This window comes from Brachyistius frenatus, unplaced genomic scaffold (genome assembly GCF_029030835.1).
Source record: "Brachyistius frenatus isolate BFR_SWC_R1_liver_20210118 unplaced genomic scaffold, ASM2903083v1 Contig_47, whole genome shotgun sequence".
NCBI lineage: Eukaryota > Metazoa > Chordata > Actinopteri > Embiotocidae > Brachyistius > Brachyistius frenatus.
This window is the reverse complement of record NW_027210646.1, coordinates 2,879,129-2,900,802: the sequence shown is the minus strand read 5'-3', so window position 1 is coordinate 2,900,802 and position 21,674 is coordinate 2,879,129. Positions and strand designations below refer to the sequence as shown.

Here is a 21,674-nt window from a genome sequence, read left to right as displayed (position 1 = left end):
CTGACATGTCATCTCAAATGTTGATTGCCACACCCCTTTTATTTCTGACAAATGCTGCTATGGCTACAGATAAAGTGATGCTGTTATATAATATAAAACAAGCGCAAAGCTGGCATGTAGCTGAATGTAAATATGCAGTTAAGTCTCAGTGTGTCTCTGTCAAACATGGAAGCAGATATGAAGAAGAAACGGAGACATGAAAAAGACAGCCTCCTTAGTCGTCACCTCATTTAGAAAAAAATCTTTTACTTACAAACATTTGTAACCATAGAAATAATTTAATGTCAAGATTCATGTCAGAATTTACATAGGACTGTGACTTAAGGGACATTTGATTTATGGAGGAAGGGTAGGACTCAAAGGACTGTTAACTGAAAAGCGTAAAGATGAAATTTTGTATGAAACAGCTGGTCTCTTTCAGCTGTATTGGTTGTAAACTTGGCTATCTTGTCTGTAATCAATATAAAAACAATGAAAAAACAAGCCTGAGGCTATTTCAAGTCTTCACATTCTATTTCCAGTTGTTTTCTTGTTTTCCAGAGTCTGGCAGAACTGCTATTTTTCCAGTTGTTCCACATGGAGCTGGAGCTGAAGAAGTTGATATTTATTACAGGTGAAAAAGGTTATGCAAAGAAATCATAGTCATGGTGTTGCTTACACAAATTTCCATGCTTGGTTTGTTGTGATGTCCCAGATTGATAAAAGGACCCAGTGTGAGCAGTTTTACACAAGATACCAGCAAAGTAAATGTCAGCAGCTGAAGAAGTTTAGGGTACAAATGAACAGTCTGTGAGATGTCGAGCAGCTGAGTGGAAAACAAACAGATAGCCTTATTAGATTCAAATGTGCTGTTGTCACTTGGGCTTAATGGAGGCCTTTGGCAGGGCTGCAGTGCTGTGACATGGGGTATCCAGCTTCACTCTGGAAAGGAGACTGGATGTGATGTTTCAGCTTTATCATGTTAAACTGTACACAACTTTGAAAGAGATAATCCCGCAGACTTGATATACAGATTCCAGATGAGCCTCTGCCACATCTTATATAGCTCTCAATTCTGTGATTTATTAAAATTCTCTGAAAGACGGATCTAAATTATATTTGTAGATAAATGATTGTTCTTCTGGATAACTATTATGTTGGTTGTGGTTTCTATGGTAGCCCAAGCTCTAGACATTGCCCAATACCTCCAGAGTAGAGCCTCTTGGGAAACAAAGTCTTCCTTATTTGGTGATTATTCCTATTGTTGGCTAGGCGTGTGCCTTTGGTCTGGTGCCATTTCCACTTAGTTTATCTCACACTCAGTATGACGCTTAACTATCTGCTAATTTGCTCTTTAAAGTTGCTCAAACCGCTCAACACTCACACGACGCTAATGTCTAAATAATGTTTATTGCATAAACACCATTTACAACTCATTCAAACAGATACAGCTGGTCTCAGTTTTCTCTGTGTGTGCCTGTGATTGCTGAATGGAAGATGTTTCTGGTTTGTCCTTTTGTTTTGACTGAGTATGCAGTTTATTGGACAGAAGTGAGAATAACTAAAACTCTGCCTGGAAAAACATAAACAGCAGAAAATATGTTCTCTTGAATCATTGGTGTGTGATAAGATTTTAAAACTAGTAATTTCTTTTACAGGCAGTTGTTAACAAACCTTAGAGGTGTTTAAATTACAGGAGATGTGTTCACAGTTAAATTCCTACTCTTTTAAATACAAGTTTAAAAGTTAACAGGGAAGTTATAATCCTTGATATTGTAGACTTTGTTGATCTGTTCTGGCTGGTTAGAAGTGTGTTTAAATTTGTACACGTTGTGGAGTGCTTTTCCAAATGACACTTAGTGACCAGTGTTCGCAGATTACTTTTCAGAAGCACCATAAAAGAATAGCTTGTATCTGTTTACATCACACCCGAGAAAAACATGGGCTGGAAGGTTTTTGAAAAAGAAGACTAGCAGAAAAATGAGTCTAAAACTGCATGTTTTGCTTTGTTTAGCACAGGATTCTTGTAGAGTGTAAAGGTGTCTGCACTGCAAAGTTAATGGCAAATACGAAATTGTAAATACTCAAAGGTGTAGGATTTAAGGGAATCTATTTTAATAATACAATATTCCGACTTCTTTTGTCATTAGTGCAAAATCACCTGAAACTAAAGCTGCGTTCCAAATTGCCTACTTTCTCTTTTTACTTTTAGTACGTACTGCAGTGACCCTTACAAAGTATGTACTGTTGCATGTAGTATGTATGCAATGGGGACATACTACTTCTTCAAAAATGTTCCTTAAACTTTGACCCTCTTAGTCTGTCATCTATTGTTATCCGCAGTGTGCCATTTGAGGAAAAAACATTGATGCGATTTGGAATGAGTATGCTTCTTCTTCGTCTTCGTCTTCTTCTGCTGCTCCTCCTCCTCTTCCTCCTCCTTCTTCTTCTTCTTCTTCTTATACTTCTTCTTATTCTTATACTCCTTCTCTTTCAGCAGCACGATCAATGTGATGTATCTTCTGCTGTGCGGAGGATTGTGGATCAAAACAGCCAGAGAAGCATGCTGGCCTGCAGACTGCAAAATAGGAGCTGATGTAGTGGGACATCCTGGTGCTCTTGGCATACTACATTTCATATATTATGTATTGGGACATACTAAATAGTTTTCTGGCATACTAAATAGTATGGTAGTATGGGTATTTGAACGCACAGCAAGAATTGTTGTGTTTTCATGGAATGAGCCCGTCATGGCTACATAGAGAGCAGGTCCTCTTCCATAGAGTCTGCCATCTTGCACCGCCATGTTTCTATTGTAGCCCATCCTTAGTAGATTCTCCTACACAGTCAGGAGAGGGCGAGGCAAAGGGTGCTGATTTGGTTGCATTCTGCTACCTCACTGCTACATGCCCCTAAATCCCACAGAGTACTCATTTTTAACTGTAGTTAACTTTGTGGTTGCTTGTGCCATTTGCCAGCCCGAGGTAACATGCAAACTGTTTTCAATACATCTACAGTACTGTCATTGACCAGTAAAGTCAACCATGTAAAGAATACTTCTACATTATATAAGGCAAAGGTGTGAAAGTAGGTAAATCTGTCAAGGACTGTTCATTTATCGCTCTTTCCCTTCTTCCTCTTCCTCACAAAACACACTTAACCTTCGTTGTACACTTTGTTTGTGTGTGTGTGTCCGTGTGTGTGTCCGTTTGTGTGTGTCCAAGTCCAAGTGTCCTTTGCCCTATGTGTTACAACAAACAGGGTGGCTTCGAGACAGGAAGGGAGCGTAAAAAGAAAGCAGAAAAAAAAGGAGTAAGAAGAGAGTGATTTTTCTCCCTTCTATTCCCATGGGTATTTCAGCAGGGCTTTTCACTTGAGTTGCCACATTTCATTTCCTGCTGTGTGTGTGTGTGTGTGTGTGTGTGTGTGTGTGTGTGTGTGTGTGTGTGTGTGTGTGTGTGTGTGTGTGTGTGTGTGTGTGTGTGTGTGTGTGTGTGTGTGTGTGTGTGTGTGTGTGTGTGTGTGTGTGTGTGCGTATGTGCGTGTGTGCGCATGTGCGCCGGTGCATTGTGTGCATGTGTGAACTATGTGAAGGTCTTGCTCCACAGTGGTGATTTATAGCGGCGGGCTTTGGCCCTATCTGTTTTCGATCAGTCTCATGCTTGGCTCTGGCTTCCCTCCAGGGCTCCCCTGGCCCACCGGACACCAAGTCTGGGTGGGACCCCTCCACAACTGCCTGGAACCAGCACCACAAACACACTCTCCTTCACTCTTTCATTCCCCACTTCTCAGCCTCACTCTGCTTCTCTGCTGCTCTCCCTTTCCTCTAACTTCATGTACACAATTTCACAATTGCTGTCCAACATCACGCACAAACACACTCCGTCACTCTTTCTTAATCACTTTCCCCGTCTGTCCTCCTTGGTCTCAGTCTTGCTTTTCCTTGCTCTCACGCTCTCGCTTACCATCTGACACCAGCCTTGAGTATCACATGCAAACATGCAAACATCCTCACATGCACACTTCGGCACTTACACAAACTCACATGGATTACATTGACTGCTCCCCCTTCAGTACTCTTTGTCCAGTGCTGATGTCATGTTGGCTAACACCTTTCATTTTTTATGATGCTACATTCAGAATGCACAGGCCTGCAAGGTTTACTTGTGTAAATTCAAATTAAAGTTGTCATCATGATTGGGAGGGGGGGAAAAAATCCTAGCAGTTGTGTCATTGCTGGCAAGGGGCAGTTTGTTGTAGTATGAGTAATAAGCCCTGGATTTCATTGCTGTTTCCTTCAGCTTTTCTGCTCTTCTGGAAAGGAACGCAAACTTCTTTGTTCGTAATGGGAAACACTGTCAGCAGGTTCCCAGAAACCGTAGACTAGAGTAAGCTACAAGTGTGCAAAACTCTCTGCCTTTGTGTGTGTCTGTGTGATGGTAAAACTTAACTCAAACAGGAAGTGGCTTGTCAGTCATGTGTTCACTCCAGCGCTTTCCTCCCAGCTGTTGGTCCATATGCACACACAAACAAGCCCACAGACGTACGCACAGATATGCAGACAGCTGGTCTTCCTGTCTCTTGTGACCTCGGCTGGGCTTGGAGGCTCCGCATGGGTTTCACATCCACTCATCCCCACCTCCTCTTCCATCTGAACTGGCTTACAGCTCATCCTTCTCTTTTATCCTTTCTCCAGTATCTCCGCTTCTGCTTCTTCTTCTTCTTTCATGCCTCTCACTTTCGCAAAGTGACGAAAGCGTTGAACCTCAACCCAATGGTGTTTCCACCTGTCACAACCATTTCAAGTCGGTGATAGCAGAGTCCAGGAAGCCAACATAAACAAATGGAATGTATCCAAATGGTTTGGATCGGAATCTAGTCTTGGAGCACTGTTTTGCTCAGCTGGCGAGAACCGCAGCGTGTCTGGATTGAGCTGCGTCCTGTTTAAGAAAAGCTGGTCAGACAACAAAGGTGCTTCAGCCCCTCATATCCAAGTCGCTCGGGACATTTCCACAAGCCATCAAAATATTCTCACAGGAACCTTGATCTGAACCTAAAAGCCAGGTTCTGTTGGATCTACGTTTGAGGAGACTTTTCTAAGTGGAGCAGGATGCCGGTTAGCTGATGATGCTGTTTCCCATCAAAGATGAAGTCATAGACGCTCTGTTGATATTGGTCGATGCTCCATTTGTGTCCCTGCGTCTGTGTTTGGGAGGGAGGAAGAAAGAAGCTGTGTGTGCTTCCCAGCAGACACTTTGATAGTGCTCGGACCTGCCAAACCACAGGAAACCGTCAACTGCGTTTGGCGATGGAATGCCAGTTTGGGAACACACACTTGTACGCACACAAATGGACACACACACATGCACAAACACAACCTGTCTTTTTCTCGTAGTGAGAAATGTCTGTGTATATATAAAAAACACTTAATACTGAGAGCGATAACCATAATAACCCTTTTTTTCTTCTCTCTTTCATTGTCCTACATTTGTTTCTTTCACCTCCTTTATAAACTCTTTGCACTTTAACACTATTTCTACCGATTTGTTTTATTTCAACTTTCCCCCCGTATCTGTCCATTTATCCGACCCTTATTTTGTACTCTTTTTCTCCCCTCCTCTCCCCATCATCTCGATCTCCTCTATCCAACCTCCCTCCAGCCCAGAAAGGTCTGCTCCACCTCAGCCCCGATGTCTATCAGGAGATGGAGGCCAGTAGAAAGCAGGGTGGCAACGCTCCGGGCAACGGGGGCAGCAACGGGGGCTCCGTCAACTACATGGCATCCAAAGACATGGGACCCTGCTCTGCCCCGCTACCCCCAGGACACCCTCCTTATTACAGTGGCTCGTCCTCCTCACCCAGCCCAACCGCTACCATGGCCAGGGAGCTGCTGCTTAATGGTCAGTCACCCACAGCCGATGCCTCGCTGCCCATGAAGGGGAAAAACCTGGCCTGTGGTGTCTCGGTGCAGCCAGCTCAGCAGCTGGACTACCTGGCTCGCATCCAGGGCTTCCAGGTAAGATGCAATGGACAGGCTGCTACTGTGTGCAGAAAAAAAAAAATCGAAAGTTTATGCAATAAATGGAAATTCTAATAACATACAACCGGAGTTCAGTTGGTAATAATAACGTTGGTCTAACCAAATTTGTTGCTGAGATCTGGAAACACCCCAACAGAGCTGGAACAAATTTGAGATTGGGCAAATTTATTTGGTAAAGTAAACAAAGGTTTATGGTAAAACTGCCCACTGTGTCCGTTGTGAACTATCACAGTTCACTGACTTCCTGGTTTAGAATTTGTCCAACTTTATAATGTAGTTACCATATTATGGTTTTAGCCAGCCACCTCTCTTATTAGATATGTGGCCTGTGCTGCGTGATGTGATGTGATGTGATGTGATGTGATGTGATGTGATGTGATGTGAAATTTGCACTTTTCCCTGAAGCTTATTAAATGCAAAAACTAAATATGTTGCTTAATAGCAACTTTTTGGCTTTACTTACCTCTGGCTTAACATCCTGTTTACGATCTCTCTTGACTGCTCGTCTTTCTTTCTCCATTGGGCTTTGCTACGTCGTCAGATCCCAGCAGTATACTTACCAAACTAATATGCAGTTTCTTTGGTGGGCATAATGCCTTTCATAACTGTTGGCCAAAATTAAGAAAACAATAACTCTGTAGTAATAAATCTGAATGTTCCTTGAATATAGTTCAGTTTTCCACATTGCACTTGTTTTTTTTGTTTTGGTAAAAGCCTCATCACAGAGGCCTCCATGCTGATATGCATACAATTGTTTTCAATTTCCCATTTATTTCACTTGTGGAATGCAGGCGTGCCATTTGAGCTGGCATCGATTTGGTCATAAAAGTCATAATTCAAACTAAAACAGCTTCAGTCATTCAGTTTGCACACATGCTAAAGTGACAGAACACAGTTCGTGTGTATTATTAGCGTGACTGTGCATAAATGTAACACCTCGCGCGCGCGCGCGCACACACACACACACACACACACACACACACACACACACACACACACACACACACACACACACACACACACACACACACACACACACACACACACACACACGAAAGCGCATAAACCCCCCCTTCCCTCCCCGCCCTGATTCTTCTCCCTGTAGGCCACTGCTGTAAATAAGAATATGGTTGTCGTCAACTTGTGTGGTTGAGAAGAATACATTTGCACAGGAACACAGCCACATATACACACACACACACACACACACACGCGCACCATATGGAGCCTCTTCACATGACAGAAGCAGACTCTCTGTATCAACAAATGTAGAAAGCATGTTGCTCCACACACTCAAACATACAGGTGGTTATGAGATGAAGGTTGTTTACAATAATACTGCTTAGAAAAGACTTTCTTAAAAGAACAGGGATGAGAGTGACTTTCCTACAGCACAGGTGGACTCGTGTGAAGAGTTTCGAACTTCTTGATAACACACTATCCGTTCTTTGTTTCTGTTCATTATTGGCAGGCAGTGGATTTGACACTGGAACTAAACCTCACAGGTGTTTCTGTCAGTACTAAACGAAACACACACACACACACACACACACACACACACACACACACACACACACACACACACACACACACACACACACACACACACACTTGCTCTTAGCAGTCTTGTGTGTCTGTGTCGAAGAGGGACACGTCTCAGTGTCTGTTTTAATCTGCTCCGGACGATCTGCTGCACATACCACGCCACTGATACCAGCGCCTGTTCATTTAAGCTGCAGATGCTTTTTATCAGTTTGAGCGAAAACATTTTATCTTAACCTGCTGAGGGTTCCTTTGAAAGGCCTTTGTTATTGCTCTGAGCCTTCCTGTGTGTGTGTAACCTGAGAGAGCTCTGCTGCCTGGCCAAGCACAAACACACTTGTATACACACACACACACACACACACACACACACACACACACACACACACACACACACACACACACACACACACACACACACACACACACACACACACACACACACACACACACACAGCATGTTCTGTTTAGTGGAAATGGAAGAGTTGGGCAAAGCTTGTCTGTGAAGTTTAAGGCATTGTAGTTCCCAAACTTTATCAAGTTTCACCAGTGCGACATAGTTGTAAATATATTTTTGGTTGGTCATCCTTACACACGTGTCTGTGAATAAATACACAAACAAGCATCTGTGTACTCAACATATTTTGTCTTGTGTGTGTTTCTTAAGTGAATAATTCAGGCTGTAATTGTGACATACGGACAAGATGTGTTCCATTGAGGGGGATGTTTCACATCATGCACGTTTGTAATGAGAACCTCTGGTTGCTTACACAGCCATGTTAGACAGACTGTTTTAGGATTATGTATTCTTTCATGTTTTTGTGGTCCAAATCGCAGCAGATTTCAAATGTTTTTGCCAAAAACTACACTTGTCTGCTTTTCCACTGGTCACGTAATGTGCTGCTCTGTGTTGAGTCTAAACCACACTCATCAACAAACAAGCACTCAGATCTACCAGAACTTTTTCTCTTTTGGTAATTTGATAATAATCTCCTGCTCTGATTAGTCACTTTGTTTTTGTAATATAATTATGTTATCCAAGTGAGCGGATTACAGTGACTGCTCAACACTGGATTAAAGCAACTAAGCAAGCACAGAGGACATTCTCATAGTGTCTGTTTCATCCATCCAGCCCCACAGACAAAGGCCCGGGCCTACCTGCTAAGCCCTTCTTTTGATTTGATTGGAAAATAGCCTCTAGTGGAAGCTCTGACTGGATAAGCAACAGTGTGTTGTACTCGTGCCAGCTTGGAGCAAGGATGCTGGCACCTATTCCAGTGTGTTTGTGTGTGCGTCTGTGTGTGCATCTGTGTGAGTGTCTGTGTGTGTGTGTGTGTGTGTGTGTGTGTGTGTGTGTGTGTGTGTGTGTGTGTGTGTGTGTGTGTGTGTGTGTGTGTGTGTGTGTGTGTGTGTGTGTGTGTGTGTGTGTGTGTCTTTGCTAATAATTTGGCTAGCGTGTTGTTGGCACGGCGGGTATGCGAGCTGGAAGTAGGGCAGAAACAAAAAAGGAGGAGGTAATAGACAACACATGGACCAAGGATGAAGTACCGAGTAAAAACCACGTAACAGATTCTCTATATTTCTAGTTGTCTCTGTGCATCTCTCGTTGCTTTGTCTGGTTTATTAGGATAGTGTTTTGGTTATTGTGCATTGCCATCACAATTGTTTTCTCTTCTTACTTCTTCAAATTTACTAACTTCATGATTCGCCTCGCTGTTGGTGTAGTTTGGAAATGTTGAAGGGTTTGACCCCGGCATTGCAGTCACCAGCTGCCCATTTACTCTGCCATCACTTCACTTAATAGAGTCAACACTGACTGCCACCACTTCATATTATTAACTGTTACTTTATTCAGACATGAGCAGGAAGAATTTATAAAAGATCAATGATTGATGGAAATCTAATGATTTAAAAAAAAAAAAAAAAAAATCCCCCCTATCACCTTCAAATGGAGCCACAGTACACATCTGGATGAAGACACACCTGAGGCTTTAGACCTGATTCATTGTGTCTCATGCCTTCATACCTATTTGCATGAACTTTATTTTTTGAATGCAAGCAGGCTGTTGAAAAACCGGTGTGTTTATCAGAGCAGCTCTCTCTGTCTGGCAGAGTTCGAGAGATTTAAAAGTAAATTAATGAAAAAGCGGGGAGTGTGGATGAATGTCATCAAATGCTGTTATTTATGTGTGGACCAAAATTAGACATGAATGTTTAAGAGCTGGGCAGATAAAAAGATCTTCTCAGTTTATTTATGCTTCAGAAAATGTATTCATAATGTTTGGCAGATTTATGTAGGGGATAGTGCACCTAATTTATTTAAAGTCATGGGATATTAGTCGAGAAGACATAAGGTCAGCAAACTGCAGCAATGTTCTCCAGGCGGTTTGCAATTTTTAGCTAACAGGAGCCCCCATAAGCTGTTGGTCTTACAGCACGTCTCTGTCCATACAGGATGCATTCAGGCCCCGTATTGAGCTGAGAGTCACCCACGTTTTGGAAACACTCAGAGCCCAATGCACAACTGTTGCAGTTATGTGTTTAACATACGGCAGTAAATAGACTTAAAGTACAAACGTATGCTTCTGGTCACATTTTCGGCTGCAGGGTGAGAGTAAAACGTAAACTGTAACAGCGCCTCTGTAGACAGTTGGATTGTTGAAGTATGAGCATATCCGTTCGGAGGCGTGTGAGATGGCTTTAGGGCTGTAGCAGAAAAACCCATGAATGCACTGAACCGAGCAACAGTGGGTTTTATTGCTTATAAATCAAACTTTTCTTTTGTACATGGAAGACTGTGCTTCTCTTTAAATCAGGTCCACTATGACGAGACAATGATAATGTCAGGATAATCCCACTTTATATTCATTCGAGTTCTAAATCACATTCTGGTTCTCTGTCTTTTGCCTTGTTTTGTCCAATGTGCATAAAAACAATACATCACTGACCAGTAGGCCCACTTCTCATTACTTTCATTGTGCATACTGTAATACCATAAGCCATATTCCTCAGTAACTGGCAGGTACAGTGAGTGAGGCACCTTTTTCTAGCAAGAATTAGAAATTACACCCCTCCTGAGGTTGTGTTCTGGTTTTGCAATGGAACATATGACAGAAGTGCTTTGTGTATTGCAGCACAGATTTTAACCAGCTTGTAGAATTTTGATGACCTGCATAAAACATAATTTGATGGAACACTTTGCATTGCTTGTGTGTACGTGAGGTGTGCAGAGATGGATTGCTCAAGAGGACGCAGGATCCCTCTAAAGGTGCACTTTTAAAAAAAATACAATGAGCGTAATCATAACACGTTCGTGAGGGTTAGATGTTAAATTTTAGTAACACAGGCTGTTGCAGAATTGTTTTTAAACGGTTAATGTCCTCTTGCACATAGTGGGAAAAGATCAACATACTGTCCTTTCATTCCAGGTTGTACCTACAAGAGTAGAGCAGTATCTACTGTGTCTATCAGTTCTGCTCACCATCCAAAGCAATAACGCAGCAGAGATATCAATCAGCCGAGTTATTTTGTCTACTCAAGGCAGGCTTATCTTGGGAGATGGATTTAGAGAAGAAGGAGAGGCGTACTCTTTGTTGTGCTGGAATCAGAACTTTAGTGTTGGAAATCCCATGTTAATGAAAACACTGTCCTTGGCGGGTGGCTGGTGTTGATATCCATTCAGTACAGTTCCCAGGATTTCTCACACTTTCACGTTGTTTGTTCTTCTCTCTCTCTCCCGCTTCCTTCTTTGGCCGTGTAGAAATACCACTTCAAATGGTGCCGTCTACACCTTGTACCCTGCCTGGCAGTTTCGACACACACTTTTTTTTTTTCTCTCCTCCTTCCCTGAGCTCCATCACACACTCTCATCTCTCTGTATCAACATCAAACGCCTGATCCGGTACAAACGTTCAAAGACTCTAACAGTTTGTTTCCAACCTCCTTGTCATCATCTCATTCCTCTCCTCTCTGTTTACGCTGGGATTTGCGTTAGAAAATACATTTTGGGATGGCTAATCCCACTACGTTTGATTTCTGCGGTGGGGTGATGGCTTCCAGCTGCGCTCTGCGGCATATTTGTGTGAAGAGCGATCTTCGAAAAACAAGTTTTGTCGGTGGTATAAATCAGACCACTAATGCTGTGCTGGCTCGGCGCACAGTCTCTCTACTTACATGGTGGCCCTCTGTATGCGTGCTGGTGCGTATGCCTGTGTCTGTGCGTGTTTGGCAAAACTGAGTGATGATGTTTTTACACCACAATCAAGCCCATTTGCAAACCTTTAAATCAAATATCCTTAAGTGCCAGCACAGCATATTGCAAATTTGAATATGCAGCATAATCGTTTTTTTACTTGCCTTTGTTCTTTTGTATTTTGATAGTATTGATCATATTTCATGTAATTCTCAATATGAGGCAGCGATAGCAGTTGTGTGTCAGCACAGTCTCAGCAATAGGAGATGGAGGGTGTGTTAACCTGGCACTATGATTGGAAACCAAAACAATTCTCTTCATAATCTTCACACGAGTCGCTGTTCTCAGAAATACTCGGGCTTGCATTCTTCCACCAGTTTCAACTCCGTCTCTACGAAGTCCCAAGTGTTTTGATGACAATTTAATGATGGAAAATAACAATAAAAATGCCATTTTGTGTTGTTTTTGGTGGCCAAATCTCTCTGGATATTTGGTTTATTCAGATAGAACAAAGGTCAGAGAACAATACAATGTTATAAGAAAGAAAAAAACCAGGGTTAGCAGGGTTTTTACATATTGTTTTTGTTTTCTACCTCGAGTTTTTTGGTGAAAAAAAATCAGTTCTTATTAAGAGTCTTTGGGAAATACACTCACTCACATGGTTAATGAATGATGTGAAATATCTCCTTATCTATAAAACATGCACTCATGTCTTTTCAGCCATTGAAAAAACAGGTGTTTAATTACAGTGATGCAAGTATGAACATACGATTTGTATAACCACTGTCACTTAACACTTATAACCTGGACACCAATCGTTGTTTCTGTGCATCACTGAATGTTTGCCTAAAACATATTCTAGATTAAGCACAGCCAAAAGAGCAGCTGTCTGACTGTGTCAGCAATTAAGACGGATACATTTTACAACTGTTAAATGTATTACGTGGTCGACTGGTCGGGTTGAATGAGAGTGTACTGTGGTTTCTGTTTCTCTGGGTACTCTGCACTTTCTTTTTAGCACAGAAAATCTATTTTGTGTAACTACATTGTTAATGATGGCCTGGTATCAATAGAACTTGGAAATAGCTTTGTCTCTGCCTCTTTGTCTCGTCTTCTCTCTGTGATTCCGGCAGAGTGCACTTCAAGTTTTTAGAGTAGCGGCTTTGTTTGCCCTTAACCTCCTACCATTACTTGAAGTGAAAGGTATATTAACAGTGTGCTTCAAACACTCTTGACCCCTGAGGTCCCCACTGAAGGGGCTCAGCATGGACCTGTAATTGCTTCTCGCCAACAATGATAGCAGTCCTCAGCTTAGAGGGCTAGTTCAGTGTAGTGAGAGTCAAAGTTATTTCCATGCTCTTTGACTATCTAAGGCTCACACTCGGCTTTGTGTGGAATTGTGCTGTTACGCCTGCAATGCTTTTGTTCTGCTCTTTTAACTGCAACAGCATGACAACGCACATAAGTATTTGTTGTCGTATTACCTTGACAGCATTGTGTAAGATTGTCCACATGATATGGATATTTTGCATTTGTGTATTTTTGTGCCCCGAACATTTCTTCACAGATTTGTATTTGTTGGTGTCGTCATGCATATTTGTGCACTTAACAGATTTTGAACATGGTTGCATCAGCGTTGACTGGGATTACTTTTTAGTTTGCGCGTTCATGTTTATTTGAATGAAGAGCTGCATTGGAAGAGGAACCATCCAGCTTTAGAAGCCAGATGTCAGAGGTCGTTCCACATTAGTGCCGCCGATCAATCGCAGGCCTTGCGTAACTCTCCTGCTCCTTTGTCTCTGAAGGAAGTGGATTAGAGGCAGTTTTCTGTGATGGGACCTGGGATGATTAGTTGGGCCTGTTTAGAATGCATGCACTCACAGCTGCATGCAAACATGCACTCAAAACAGACAGGCTAGATGGGAGAATCGACTGTTTGTTTTTGAGATGCTCGTTATTTCAGTTTCCGCCAAATCATCACAAATGAGATGATGCCATATTGTTCTTTGATGCTGGCAGATCAGGCAACTTTCTTTCCTGCCTGCAGGTCAGAGTCGCTGGTAAATCCTCAAAGTAATCAGGCGCTTTGACTATTTTATCAAAAAGCCACCATGAAAGAGAAACCTCCGGGCAAAGTTTGGTGACCTGCCAACTTTGCTGTCGTAACCAGTATTTGGCTGGTGGCTGTAGTACATCATGTTTACTTAAAACTATAGTCCAATATCACATGCAGTGTGTCAGTGGGTTGCAGGCTTACAGCTGCAATGTTTCCAGATCCAACTCAGCAGCTCTAAAAGGATGAGGAAAAAGAAAAGAAATAAGTCACGCGCTTGACCCCCGGACCACGACTAAGAGTCTTGAGGAGGGAATCACCAAATCCATCGGAACTCCTTGTCTGGGAACCATGAATGGATGGACCAAATTTCCTGGCAATCCATCCAGTGGTCATTAAGTTATTCCAGTCTTCTCTGGAGGAAATTGAGAAAGGAAGCCCTTTGCCTCAAGTAGCTTTACAGATAAATGGTTGTGACAAATAATGAACAGAATGCATCAGCAGATATAAAAAAAAAAGAACAAAAAACAATTATTCAGCAGAAGGATTGTAATAGGTTTAACAGTTTCTTTATTCTATAAAATGGAGTTAAGCACATTGCGCCGACACTTGAGGTAAAGTGTTAATTACTTAATGTGTGATGTGAAGATTTTGATGTCATAGTTCAGTTCATTTGATAATTAATTTGATCACAAACAAAGAAACTTGCACTGTTATTTGGTTAAACAAGCAGTATCTTGTGTAAGGGACCTCCTGATCTCTGGCCCCTCAAAGTCAACACACTTTGTAATTGGTAGTTTCCATTAACTAAACACACGCACACACACGTGTGAGTGTATAATGGGAGAAGTTGGAAATTATTGGTAATTTGATATATCCAAGCCTATATCTCTTTACAGTGAGAGGCTTTAAGAGCGCACCTATTTCCTCCAGCACCATTAAAGGGCCTCACCCTCAGCTGGAGACCCGACAGCTCGCAACAGATGAACCGAGCCGAGTGCCCGCTGATCAGACAGCATGATTACAGCATACATCACAGGCGCCCAGCCACGGGCCTTCATACTGCCTAAATGAACCAGCATATGGGACATTTACACACGCACACAAAGTTCACAAAGACTCATAAAGTATAAACACACAGTCCAAACTTATTCACACACAGCTTGAACTCTAAAGATTATGGAAGAAGCTGTGTTTTTAGCTCATTCACTCGTTTCCCCAACTTTCTGCCTTAGGTTTATTGTTACCAAACTCTTATATTCTTCCTCTTAAAAAACTACCCGCTCTCTTTTTTTCACCGTTCTTGCTCTCTTTTTTTCTCTCCTTAATGTTGTAGTCTGGAGAATTTATTAGAGATTAACTTGTCAGGGAAAGCTTTTTCCATGGCTCACTTTACTACATTCATCATTCATACACATAACAGCTAGCATTCCACAATTTATCACTATGGGCCCATCTCCTCATCAGCAGGTGTGTACACACACACACACACACACACACACACACGGCAGTATGTACGTGTGTACCATACGTAACATCACATGACAATTCATATCTCCATGGGCACGTATTCAGATCTCTGTGTGTTTGTGTGTGTTATTATGGGACTGTGTCTTTATAGGCAGACTTCCATGTGTTTGGCTGGCTGATCGTGACTCGCACGCGCGCACACACACACACACACACACACACACACACACACACACACACCTACACCTCACTCTGGAATCTTTCAGTCACAGATCGTATACGGCCGCTTGGGTGTGCGTACATGTGCATACATACTAGCTCAGCATGTATAGCTACTACATTACGAGGTAGATAAGATGAAACTTTGATCCAGCGGAGAAAGTTACAAAGGAAAGTACACACACAGACTTCTGTTTCATCGCACACATTTTATGTTGATTAAAACAAGGTAATAGCCTAAAACTTCTCGGCCAACAAAAATATACAGCGACAAACCAACAAGCACATTGTATATACGTTTGACAAATACTGACATCAAAATGTTTTCAACGCATCTTTCTACAATATTAGGCATTATAGAAATTACCTGTTAATTGTAAAATAGCTTCATACATCATGATTATGGTATTAATTATGGTTGTAACAAATTCCACCTCTTATGGCTCACAAATGTAGAAATAGTCCTTTATTAATCCTGATTTATCTGCACTCCATTTGTACTGCACAAGCTTGAAGCTTGTATAATTTTCCATACCTGCTAGGTTACTTTTTTCTTTGCTTGTTTAAGTACAAAGCCACATTGAATAAGAAATGTCCACCCTCATCGTTTCGTCTCTCAGTCAGATATTCCCCCTTTTTTTTTCAGTTCTCATAGTTATTTGTGCTATTTATTAAGATGTCTGCAGCTGTATTGGGCATAAGTAGGCCAGGTAAACGCATGCACACGTGCACTGATAAAAACGCATGCAGATACACATGCGTGCGGCCAGCGAGAGCCAGCTAGAAGTAGGGTAGACAGGCAGGCAGTATTACCAAAAAGCCCTGCATCTCAGGAGCAGACTGTCCCGGAGGAGCATCATGTCATAACAGTCCTGATTGCACAGCATTTAGGAATGCCTGCAAAGTTAACCTCTAAATGATGAGGGGTCGCCAGTGATGTGATCACTACCCCCTCGGATGTCCCCCCACTCTGAAAACCACACGTACACACCCTTACATTCATTCCCCTCCATTGCCATCTCTGTATGGTGTGGGATAATTGTCCACAAATGCTCTGTGGTGGCAATTAGACATGCAAGATTTACTCTCAAGCCAACCACTTCCAAAAACACAAGCGTGTATCCCACTGAAAACTTAGGATGCGTCAGTTCTCTTGTGTTTCGAGCCTTGAATGGATTTTTTGCTATACTTATGTGTGAGGTAACTCCCTTTGTCTACCTCCTCCCCTCCAGGTACAGTACAGTGATGCACAGAGTGGTAAGGATTTTGTGACCTACCTGACCCTCTCCCCTGTGCAAATGACTTTCCATGGCACCGGGAGCACCCTCCAAGCCAGCCATGACCAGGTATGTGTGTGTGTGTGTATATATATATATATATATATATAGTACGGTGCAAACGTATACGAATACTCTCAAAACTCATGCCATAATGAGTTTTTACTTATCAGTTAACCTAATGCAAAGGACGGTTAGCAAAAAAAATTTCATCAAATTATTTAATTATCAAGTTATTTTTAGTTGCCAGCATACAGTACATACCAGATGGTCTGCGACAATACATTATTGGCAAATAACATCAGTCAGGTTTTACACTTAAGGTTCTGCTTATCCCGGTGCAGTGAAGTGTAGCATGCTGTATACAGTGTAGTATATAGGGCATATGGTGAGGAGACTCTGACAGGGGTCTCGTCCTCTAATTAACAGGGAATCCTTAGCTCTGAGGCTTTCTTATTAATCACCAGGGCATCAGAACCACCTGCATTAAAAATCAATCATTGCATTTCTCGCTGACAGCCCTCTGTTCCTCCCACACATGCCCGCCAGTTCACAATGATTTTAGATCCATCAATGTTAAACCCATCCAGAAATCTGAGCATCTCCACAACTTGTGGCGGACCCCTTATTCTCTCTCCCTCCCTCTCCAGTTTTCTCACTCACTCTCTCTCTCGCGTACTCCCTGTATTCAGAAGGAGGCTCTTTGTCTTGTGTTGCCCAAGCAGAAAACCAGTTGCTTACATTCTATCATCTAAACATAGGACGCCCCTTTGTTCATCAGTCTTCAAAGCTTTAATAAAGGGCCAGCTCAGCCCCGAATGGGACAGCTGACAGGGGGTTAGTGTCGCCACCGCTAACTGAGAGCCAAGCCAATATAGGCCAGGCAGGTCTGCGTCCTTGGGACCTGTTGTTACCAGGAGCACTGGGGCATGACCGACTGTTAGACGAGGCCTTTCTTTTCCTCTTCTCAGTACAGTGAGGAGTATGACCACAAAGGGAGCACCTAACAATAAGGGGTCACCCTCAGCAGCCCCTCAAACCCCAACACTTGAACAGTCGTGAAGGCGTCACACATTTGGTTGCCGCTATGATGATGGTGCACGGACAGTGACGGAGATGCAGACTTGCTATTGATGTCCTGATGAGGCCCTTAGAGTTACCTGTCAGTCAGTGTGATAGGTTCCCTCATCTGCTGGTGAAGCTCTTGTACAATTCAGGCCGATCTGTTATGTTTTTGAGTCGCCAATTAATAGCTCAGAGGAGTTCCATGTGTTTCCTATGCCACATGTTGGCCTTGGCACCCACTCACACAAACACTCACTTTGCAATCTAATCTGTGCAATTAGACATTGTAAATCTGATGAGATGGAACAGGGCATCTCTTCACTAAGAACTGATAAAACCTTTTCCTGGAGCCTGTCTCCATTGCAGCACACACACAACTAACACAGTAACGTGTGGGGACTCCAGTGAGTTTCATTACACATCTCTCTGGGAATTTCCTGCAGTGTTATCTGTGCTCTCCCAGAGGATTATGTCAGGTAGACCAGAGCAGCCGATAAAGATCAGCAGCCAAAGGAAATCCTCTCCACACCTCTCTGCCCATGATGTATGAAGGAAAGATATGCAGGTTATAAACTGCAGCTATGAATGATTTTGCAAGCATAAACATAGAATAGACAGTAGTCACTAGATTTCATGGTTTGATTGTGAATTTTTGGTATTTCAGGCTTTATTTGAACACTGTAATAAGTTTTCAACTGAAAGTAAAAGGGAATAGCTGTGAACGGAGGTCAGATGGTGTTGCTGTAGAATTACAAAAAAAAATTGTTTGGTATAAAAAAAATTGTGTTATCAACTAAATTATCTTCTGACTGTAACACAGCGACTTGAGGAAAGAACAAACTTGTGTCTGTTTTTGGAATAATAGTAAAAAGATATCTGATCAGTTCATGATGTCACAGTAGAATACGGCAAAAATAAACTGTGTAATAGTTGTATACAAACTGACTGCAAATAATGCTAAAAGGTTGTTTTGGTTTAAAACTAAAAGAGCAATTGTCTCTTCCACACAAGTGAGCTTCTGTTTCTTTATCTGCACCCGGATGGGTTGTGCCAGTTACCCATAAATCTGTTCAATTGTTTGAGTGTGAAGTTCTCAGTAACACCTGGCTAGTTTCAAAATAATGGTTTATTGATTTATATTTAAGAAATTATTGAGCTGTTAAAGACTGAAGTATATTTGTTGCTACAAAACATATGTAGCGCTCTAGCAACTCAAATCATTTACACCTAACCTTAACCCTCTCACAATGTCACAACCACGGATCCAATCAAACACCAGCCACCAAAACCAAGCGTGTCCAAACTTGTTCGGCCCTTTCAAGTGTCTTCTGAAGCCCTTCAGTTGTCGCTTTGTGTAATTGTAGGATGTCAGTGTAAAGGGTTGCATTGTCTGACTTTGCAGTGAATTTCTGAATGCTGCTCATCTCAAATTGAACATGTTATTTTATTTTGCTTGTGTTTTGTCTAGTCGCACGTGTTTTCTAAAGCTGCCGAGCGCTCAGGGCCGCTGTGATAACGCTTGGCCTTGTGAAGACATTCCTCTCGGGCCTGTATATACATTTGTACCTCATGCCATCGACTCGGTACCATCTGCCAAACACATGTAAGCCCTTTAGCTGCTACGCTAGCTGAAACTAGCCTGGAACCAAAAATGTTCTCTATTTTGGATCGAACTGATTTTTGTTGATAGCCTCAGCCTTAATTCGGAGTATATTTAATTAGCTCCTTAATTCACATTAATATTTGTGAATACAATATTTTTAAGGTTTGTGTACATGGTAAAGTATGTTGTATGTTCTCAGTTCCCATATCCAGCTGCAAGTTTATTTTAAAGTGACCTCTTGTTTGATGGGCACTTGATTTTTTTACGACAAGAAGTTACTCCATGACCACAGACTTCCAGCCTTGCTGTCTACTGAAATGCTCTGAAGGTCATATCCATTTTTCTCAGTTAAATCCCCTCTCATACAACTGATTTGTCTGTTTCGAGGCCAAGTCACAAGCCATGGCTCTGAGATATATTTAGACATTTTTCGACGGGACTACATGCTTTTTAGACAGACTGATTTCTGTGTTTGTTCTGCAGAGCTGAAGTAACTCTCTGGCAGTCCCTCTGTGGCGGCAGTGGGACACCAGGGGGGCCGAGGCCCACTGAGCTGTGTGTGAGGTGTCGCTGGTCCAACATGAGTGGCCCGCAATCGAAGATGACAGGGTGACTGTTGTCTGCCACCACCAGACTCTTGTGTGTCTGCGTGTATTTGTGTGTGTGTGTGTGTGCTTTGCGTGCAGTAATGTCCTCAGCTGAGCCAGCCTGGGTCCCAGGGGCCCTGTCTTGCAGATTGTCAGCTGTGAGCTGCTTGGGTTTCCTGCAGCAAGAGCGCTTTTTGGCTGATTTGATTTGACATGTTGACCATAGTGTATCAGGATTAAAATGTGTTGTAGACATTCTTTCAGGTAATGAGGGACACTTTTTAAAAATTTATTTCTTGTAAATTGTGCCATGGAGTTCCAGGTTCTGTCTCTGAACAGACTTTACTTACTGAGGTAGTACTATGAGTCCCCTGTTGAAAAAGCTTTCCACAAGGCCAATGCTACCTTACCAAAACACCATTTGGTCACGTTTGCTCCCTTCACCGCTTCTATTATCTTAGACCAGATTCAGAAACAAATACAGATAACCATGCTCTCAGGTTACACAAACCTCCCTTCAGCACTTAAATATTAGACAGTTGCGCTGAAATTAATTGGGCATCTGACCTCGTCCTGGTATGTGGATTTGTGCTGCCAGCAGAATTTCGATGTTAAAACAAAGAATGAAGGAACTCGGCCTAGTGAGTCTATAATGAGGATTGGTGGTGAGGAGTGCATTTATTTACTTGTTGCACACATTCCTGGATTAATGTTTGCCACAAGAGGACATGGAGTAGGTGACAAGGATGCCGTACACTTTGATTGATTCCTCAGTGTACTCGGAGGCAGTCTCGCTCACTCCTGCTTATTTAACAGCTGGTAGTGGCTTGCACTTATTGGAACCATGTTGGTTTAAGGTGTGACGGTAGGGAAGCATACTGGCAGATAGAGGATAACTGATGCACTGCATGGTCACTGCTGGCATGGTCTTCAGAGATCCCCCACGGAGCTCGGTTGAACAGCAGGAGAGGGAGCTGCAGAGGGGCGGAGGTTGTACAAGCCTCATGTTTGAAGTCTTCCTTCCCAACTGGGGCGCAGACATTTCCCCAGGCTGGGCTCCTCTCAGGGGGTCCTGTTGGAGTGTTACCCCACCAGGCAGGCATCTGTCGGACAGCTTCGTCTCCCTCCTTATCTGTCGTGTCTGTCTCCTCTTTATGTGCCAGTGTTGTGAAACAAAACATAGCACCTGGACGCATCCTAAATCACTGACAGTGGAGAAAACCTGGTAGCAGGATTTAATCTGCATCTCTTAAAGTTTTTGAGTAAATGTTGAGCCTTCCTGACTACATTGTTTACCGTCTGCTGGTATTGTTTCAACATACAAAAAAATTCCCCTTGGGGATTAATGAAGTAACTATCTGTCTATCTATACTGATGTGACACTATTTTGTGGAAACATCACACAGTTACATAAGGATACCAGTTTTATGAAGGCAACATTAGAAGCTTATGAACTAAGGCTTTGTAAAGATCTGCATGGTTGCATGATCTGTATGTGGAGGAGCTAATTGACAGCTGCGTGTATGTAATTGAAAAATCTCATTCAGTTGGGTGTTTTTCTTACAATTCTTTCCGCCAGACATCATGCTGACACAAAAATTTGGGCCAAACCAGAACATGCCAAAAGCTTGAAAAGACGTGATAAAT

At 42.4% G+C, this 21,674-nt stretch overlaps 1 protein-coding gene across 6 annotated transcripts in view; it reads left to right on the top strand.

The window, feature by feature from the left end:
- stau2 (staufen double-stranded RNA binding protein 2) overlaps positions 1-21,674 on the top strand; it is an 85,357-nt gene that overhangs the window by 41,621 nt on the left and 22,062 nt on the right. For 4 of the 6 annotated variants that reach the window (XM_069703707.1, XM_069703703.1, XM_069703704.1 and 1 more), the window contains 2 exons: positions 5,640-5,995; positions 16,728-16,841. In XM_069703707.1, the coding sequence (XP_069559808.1) occupies positions 5,640-5,995; positions 16,728-16,841 (470 nt within the window). The remainder of the gene's footprint in view (positions 1-5,639; positions 5,996-16,727; positions 16,842-21,674) is intronic. The other 2 variants (XM_069703709.1, XM_069703708.1) reach the window with 1 other exon arrangement.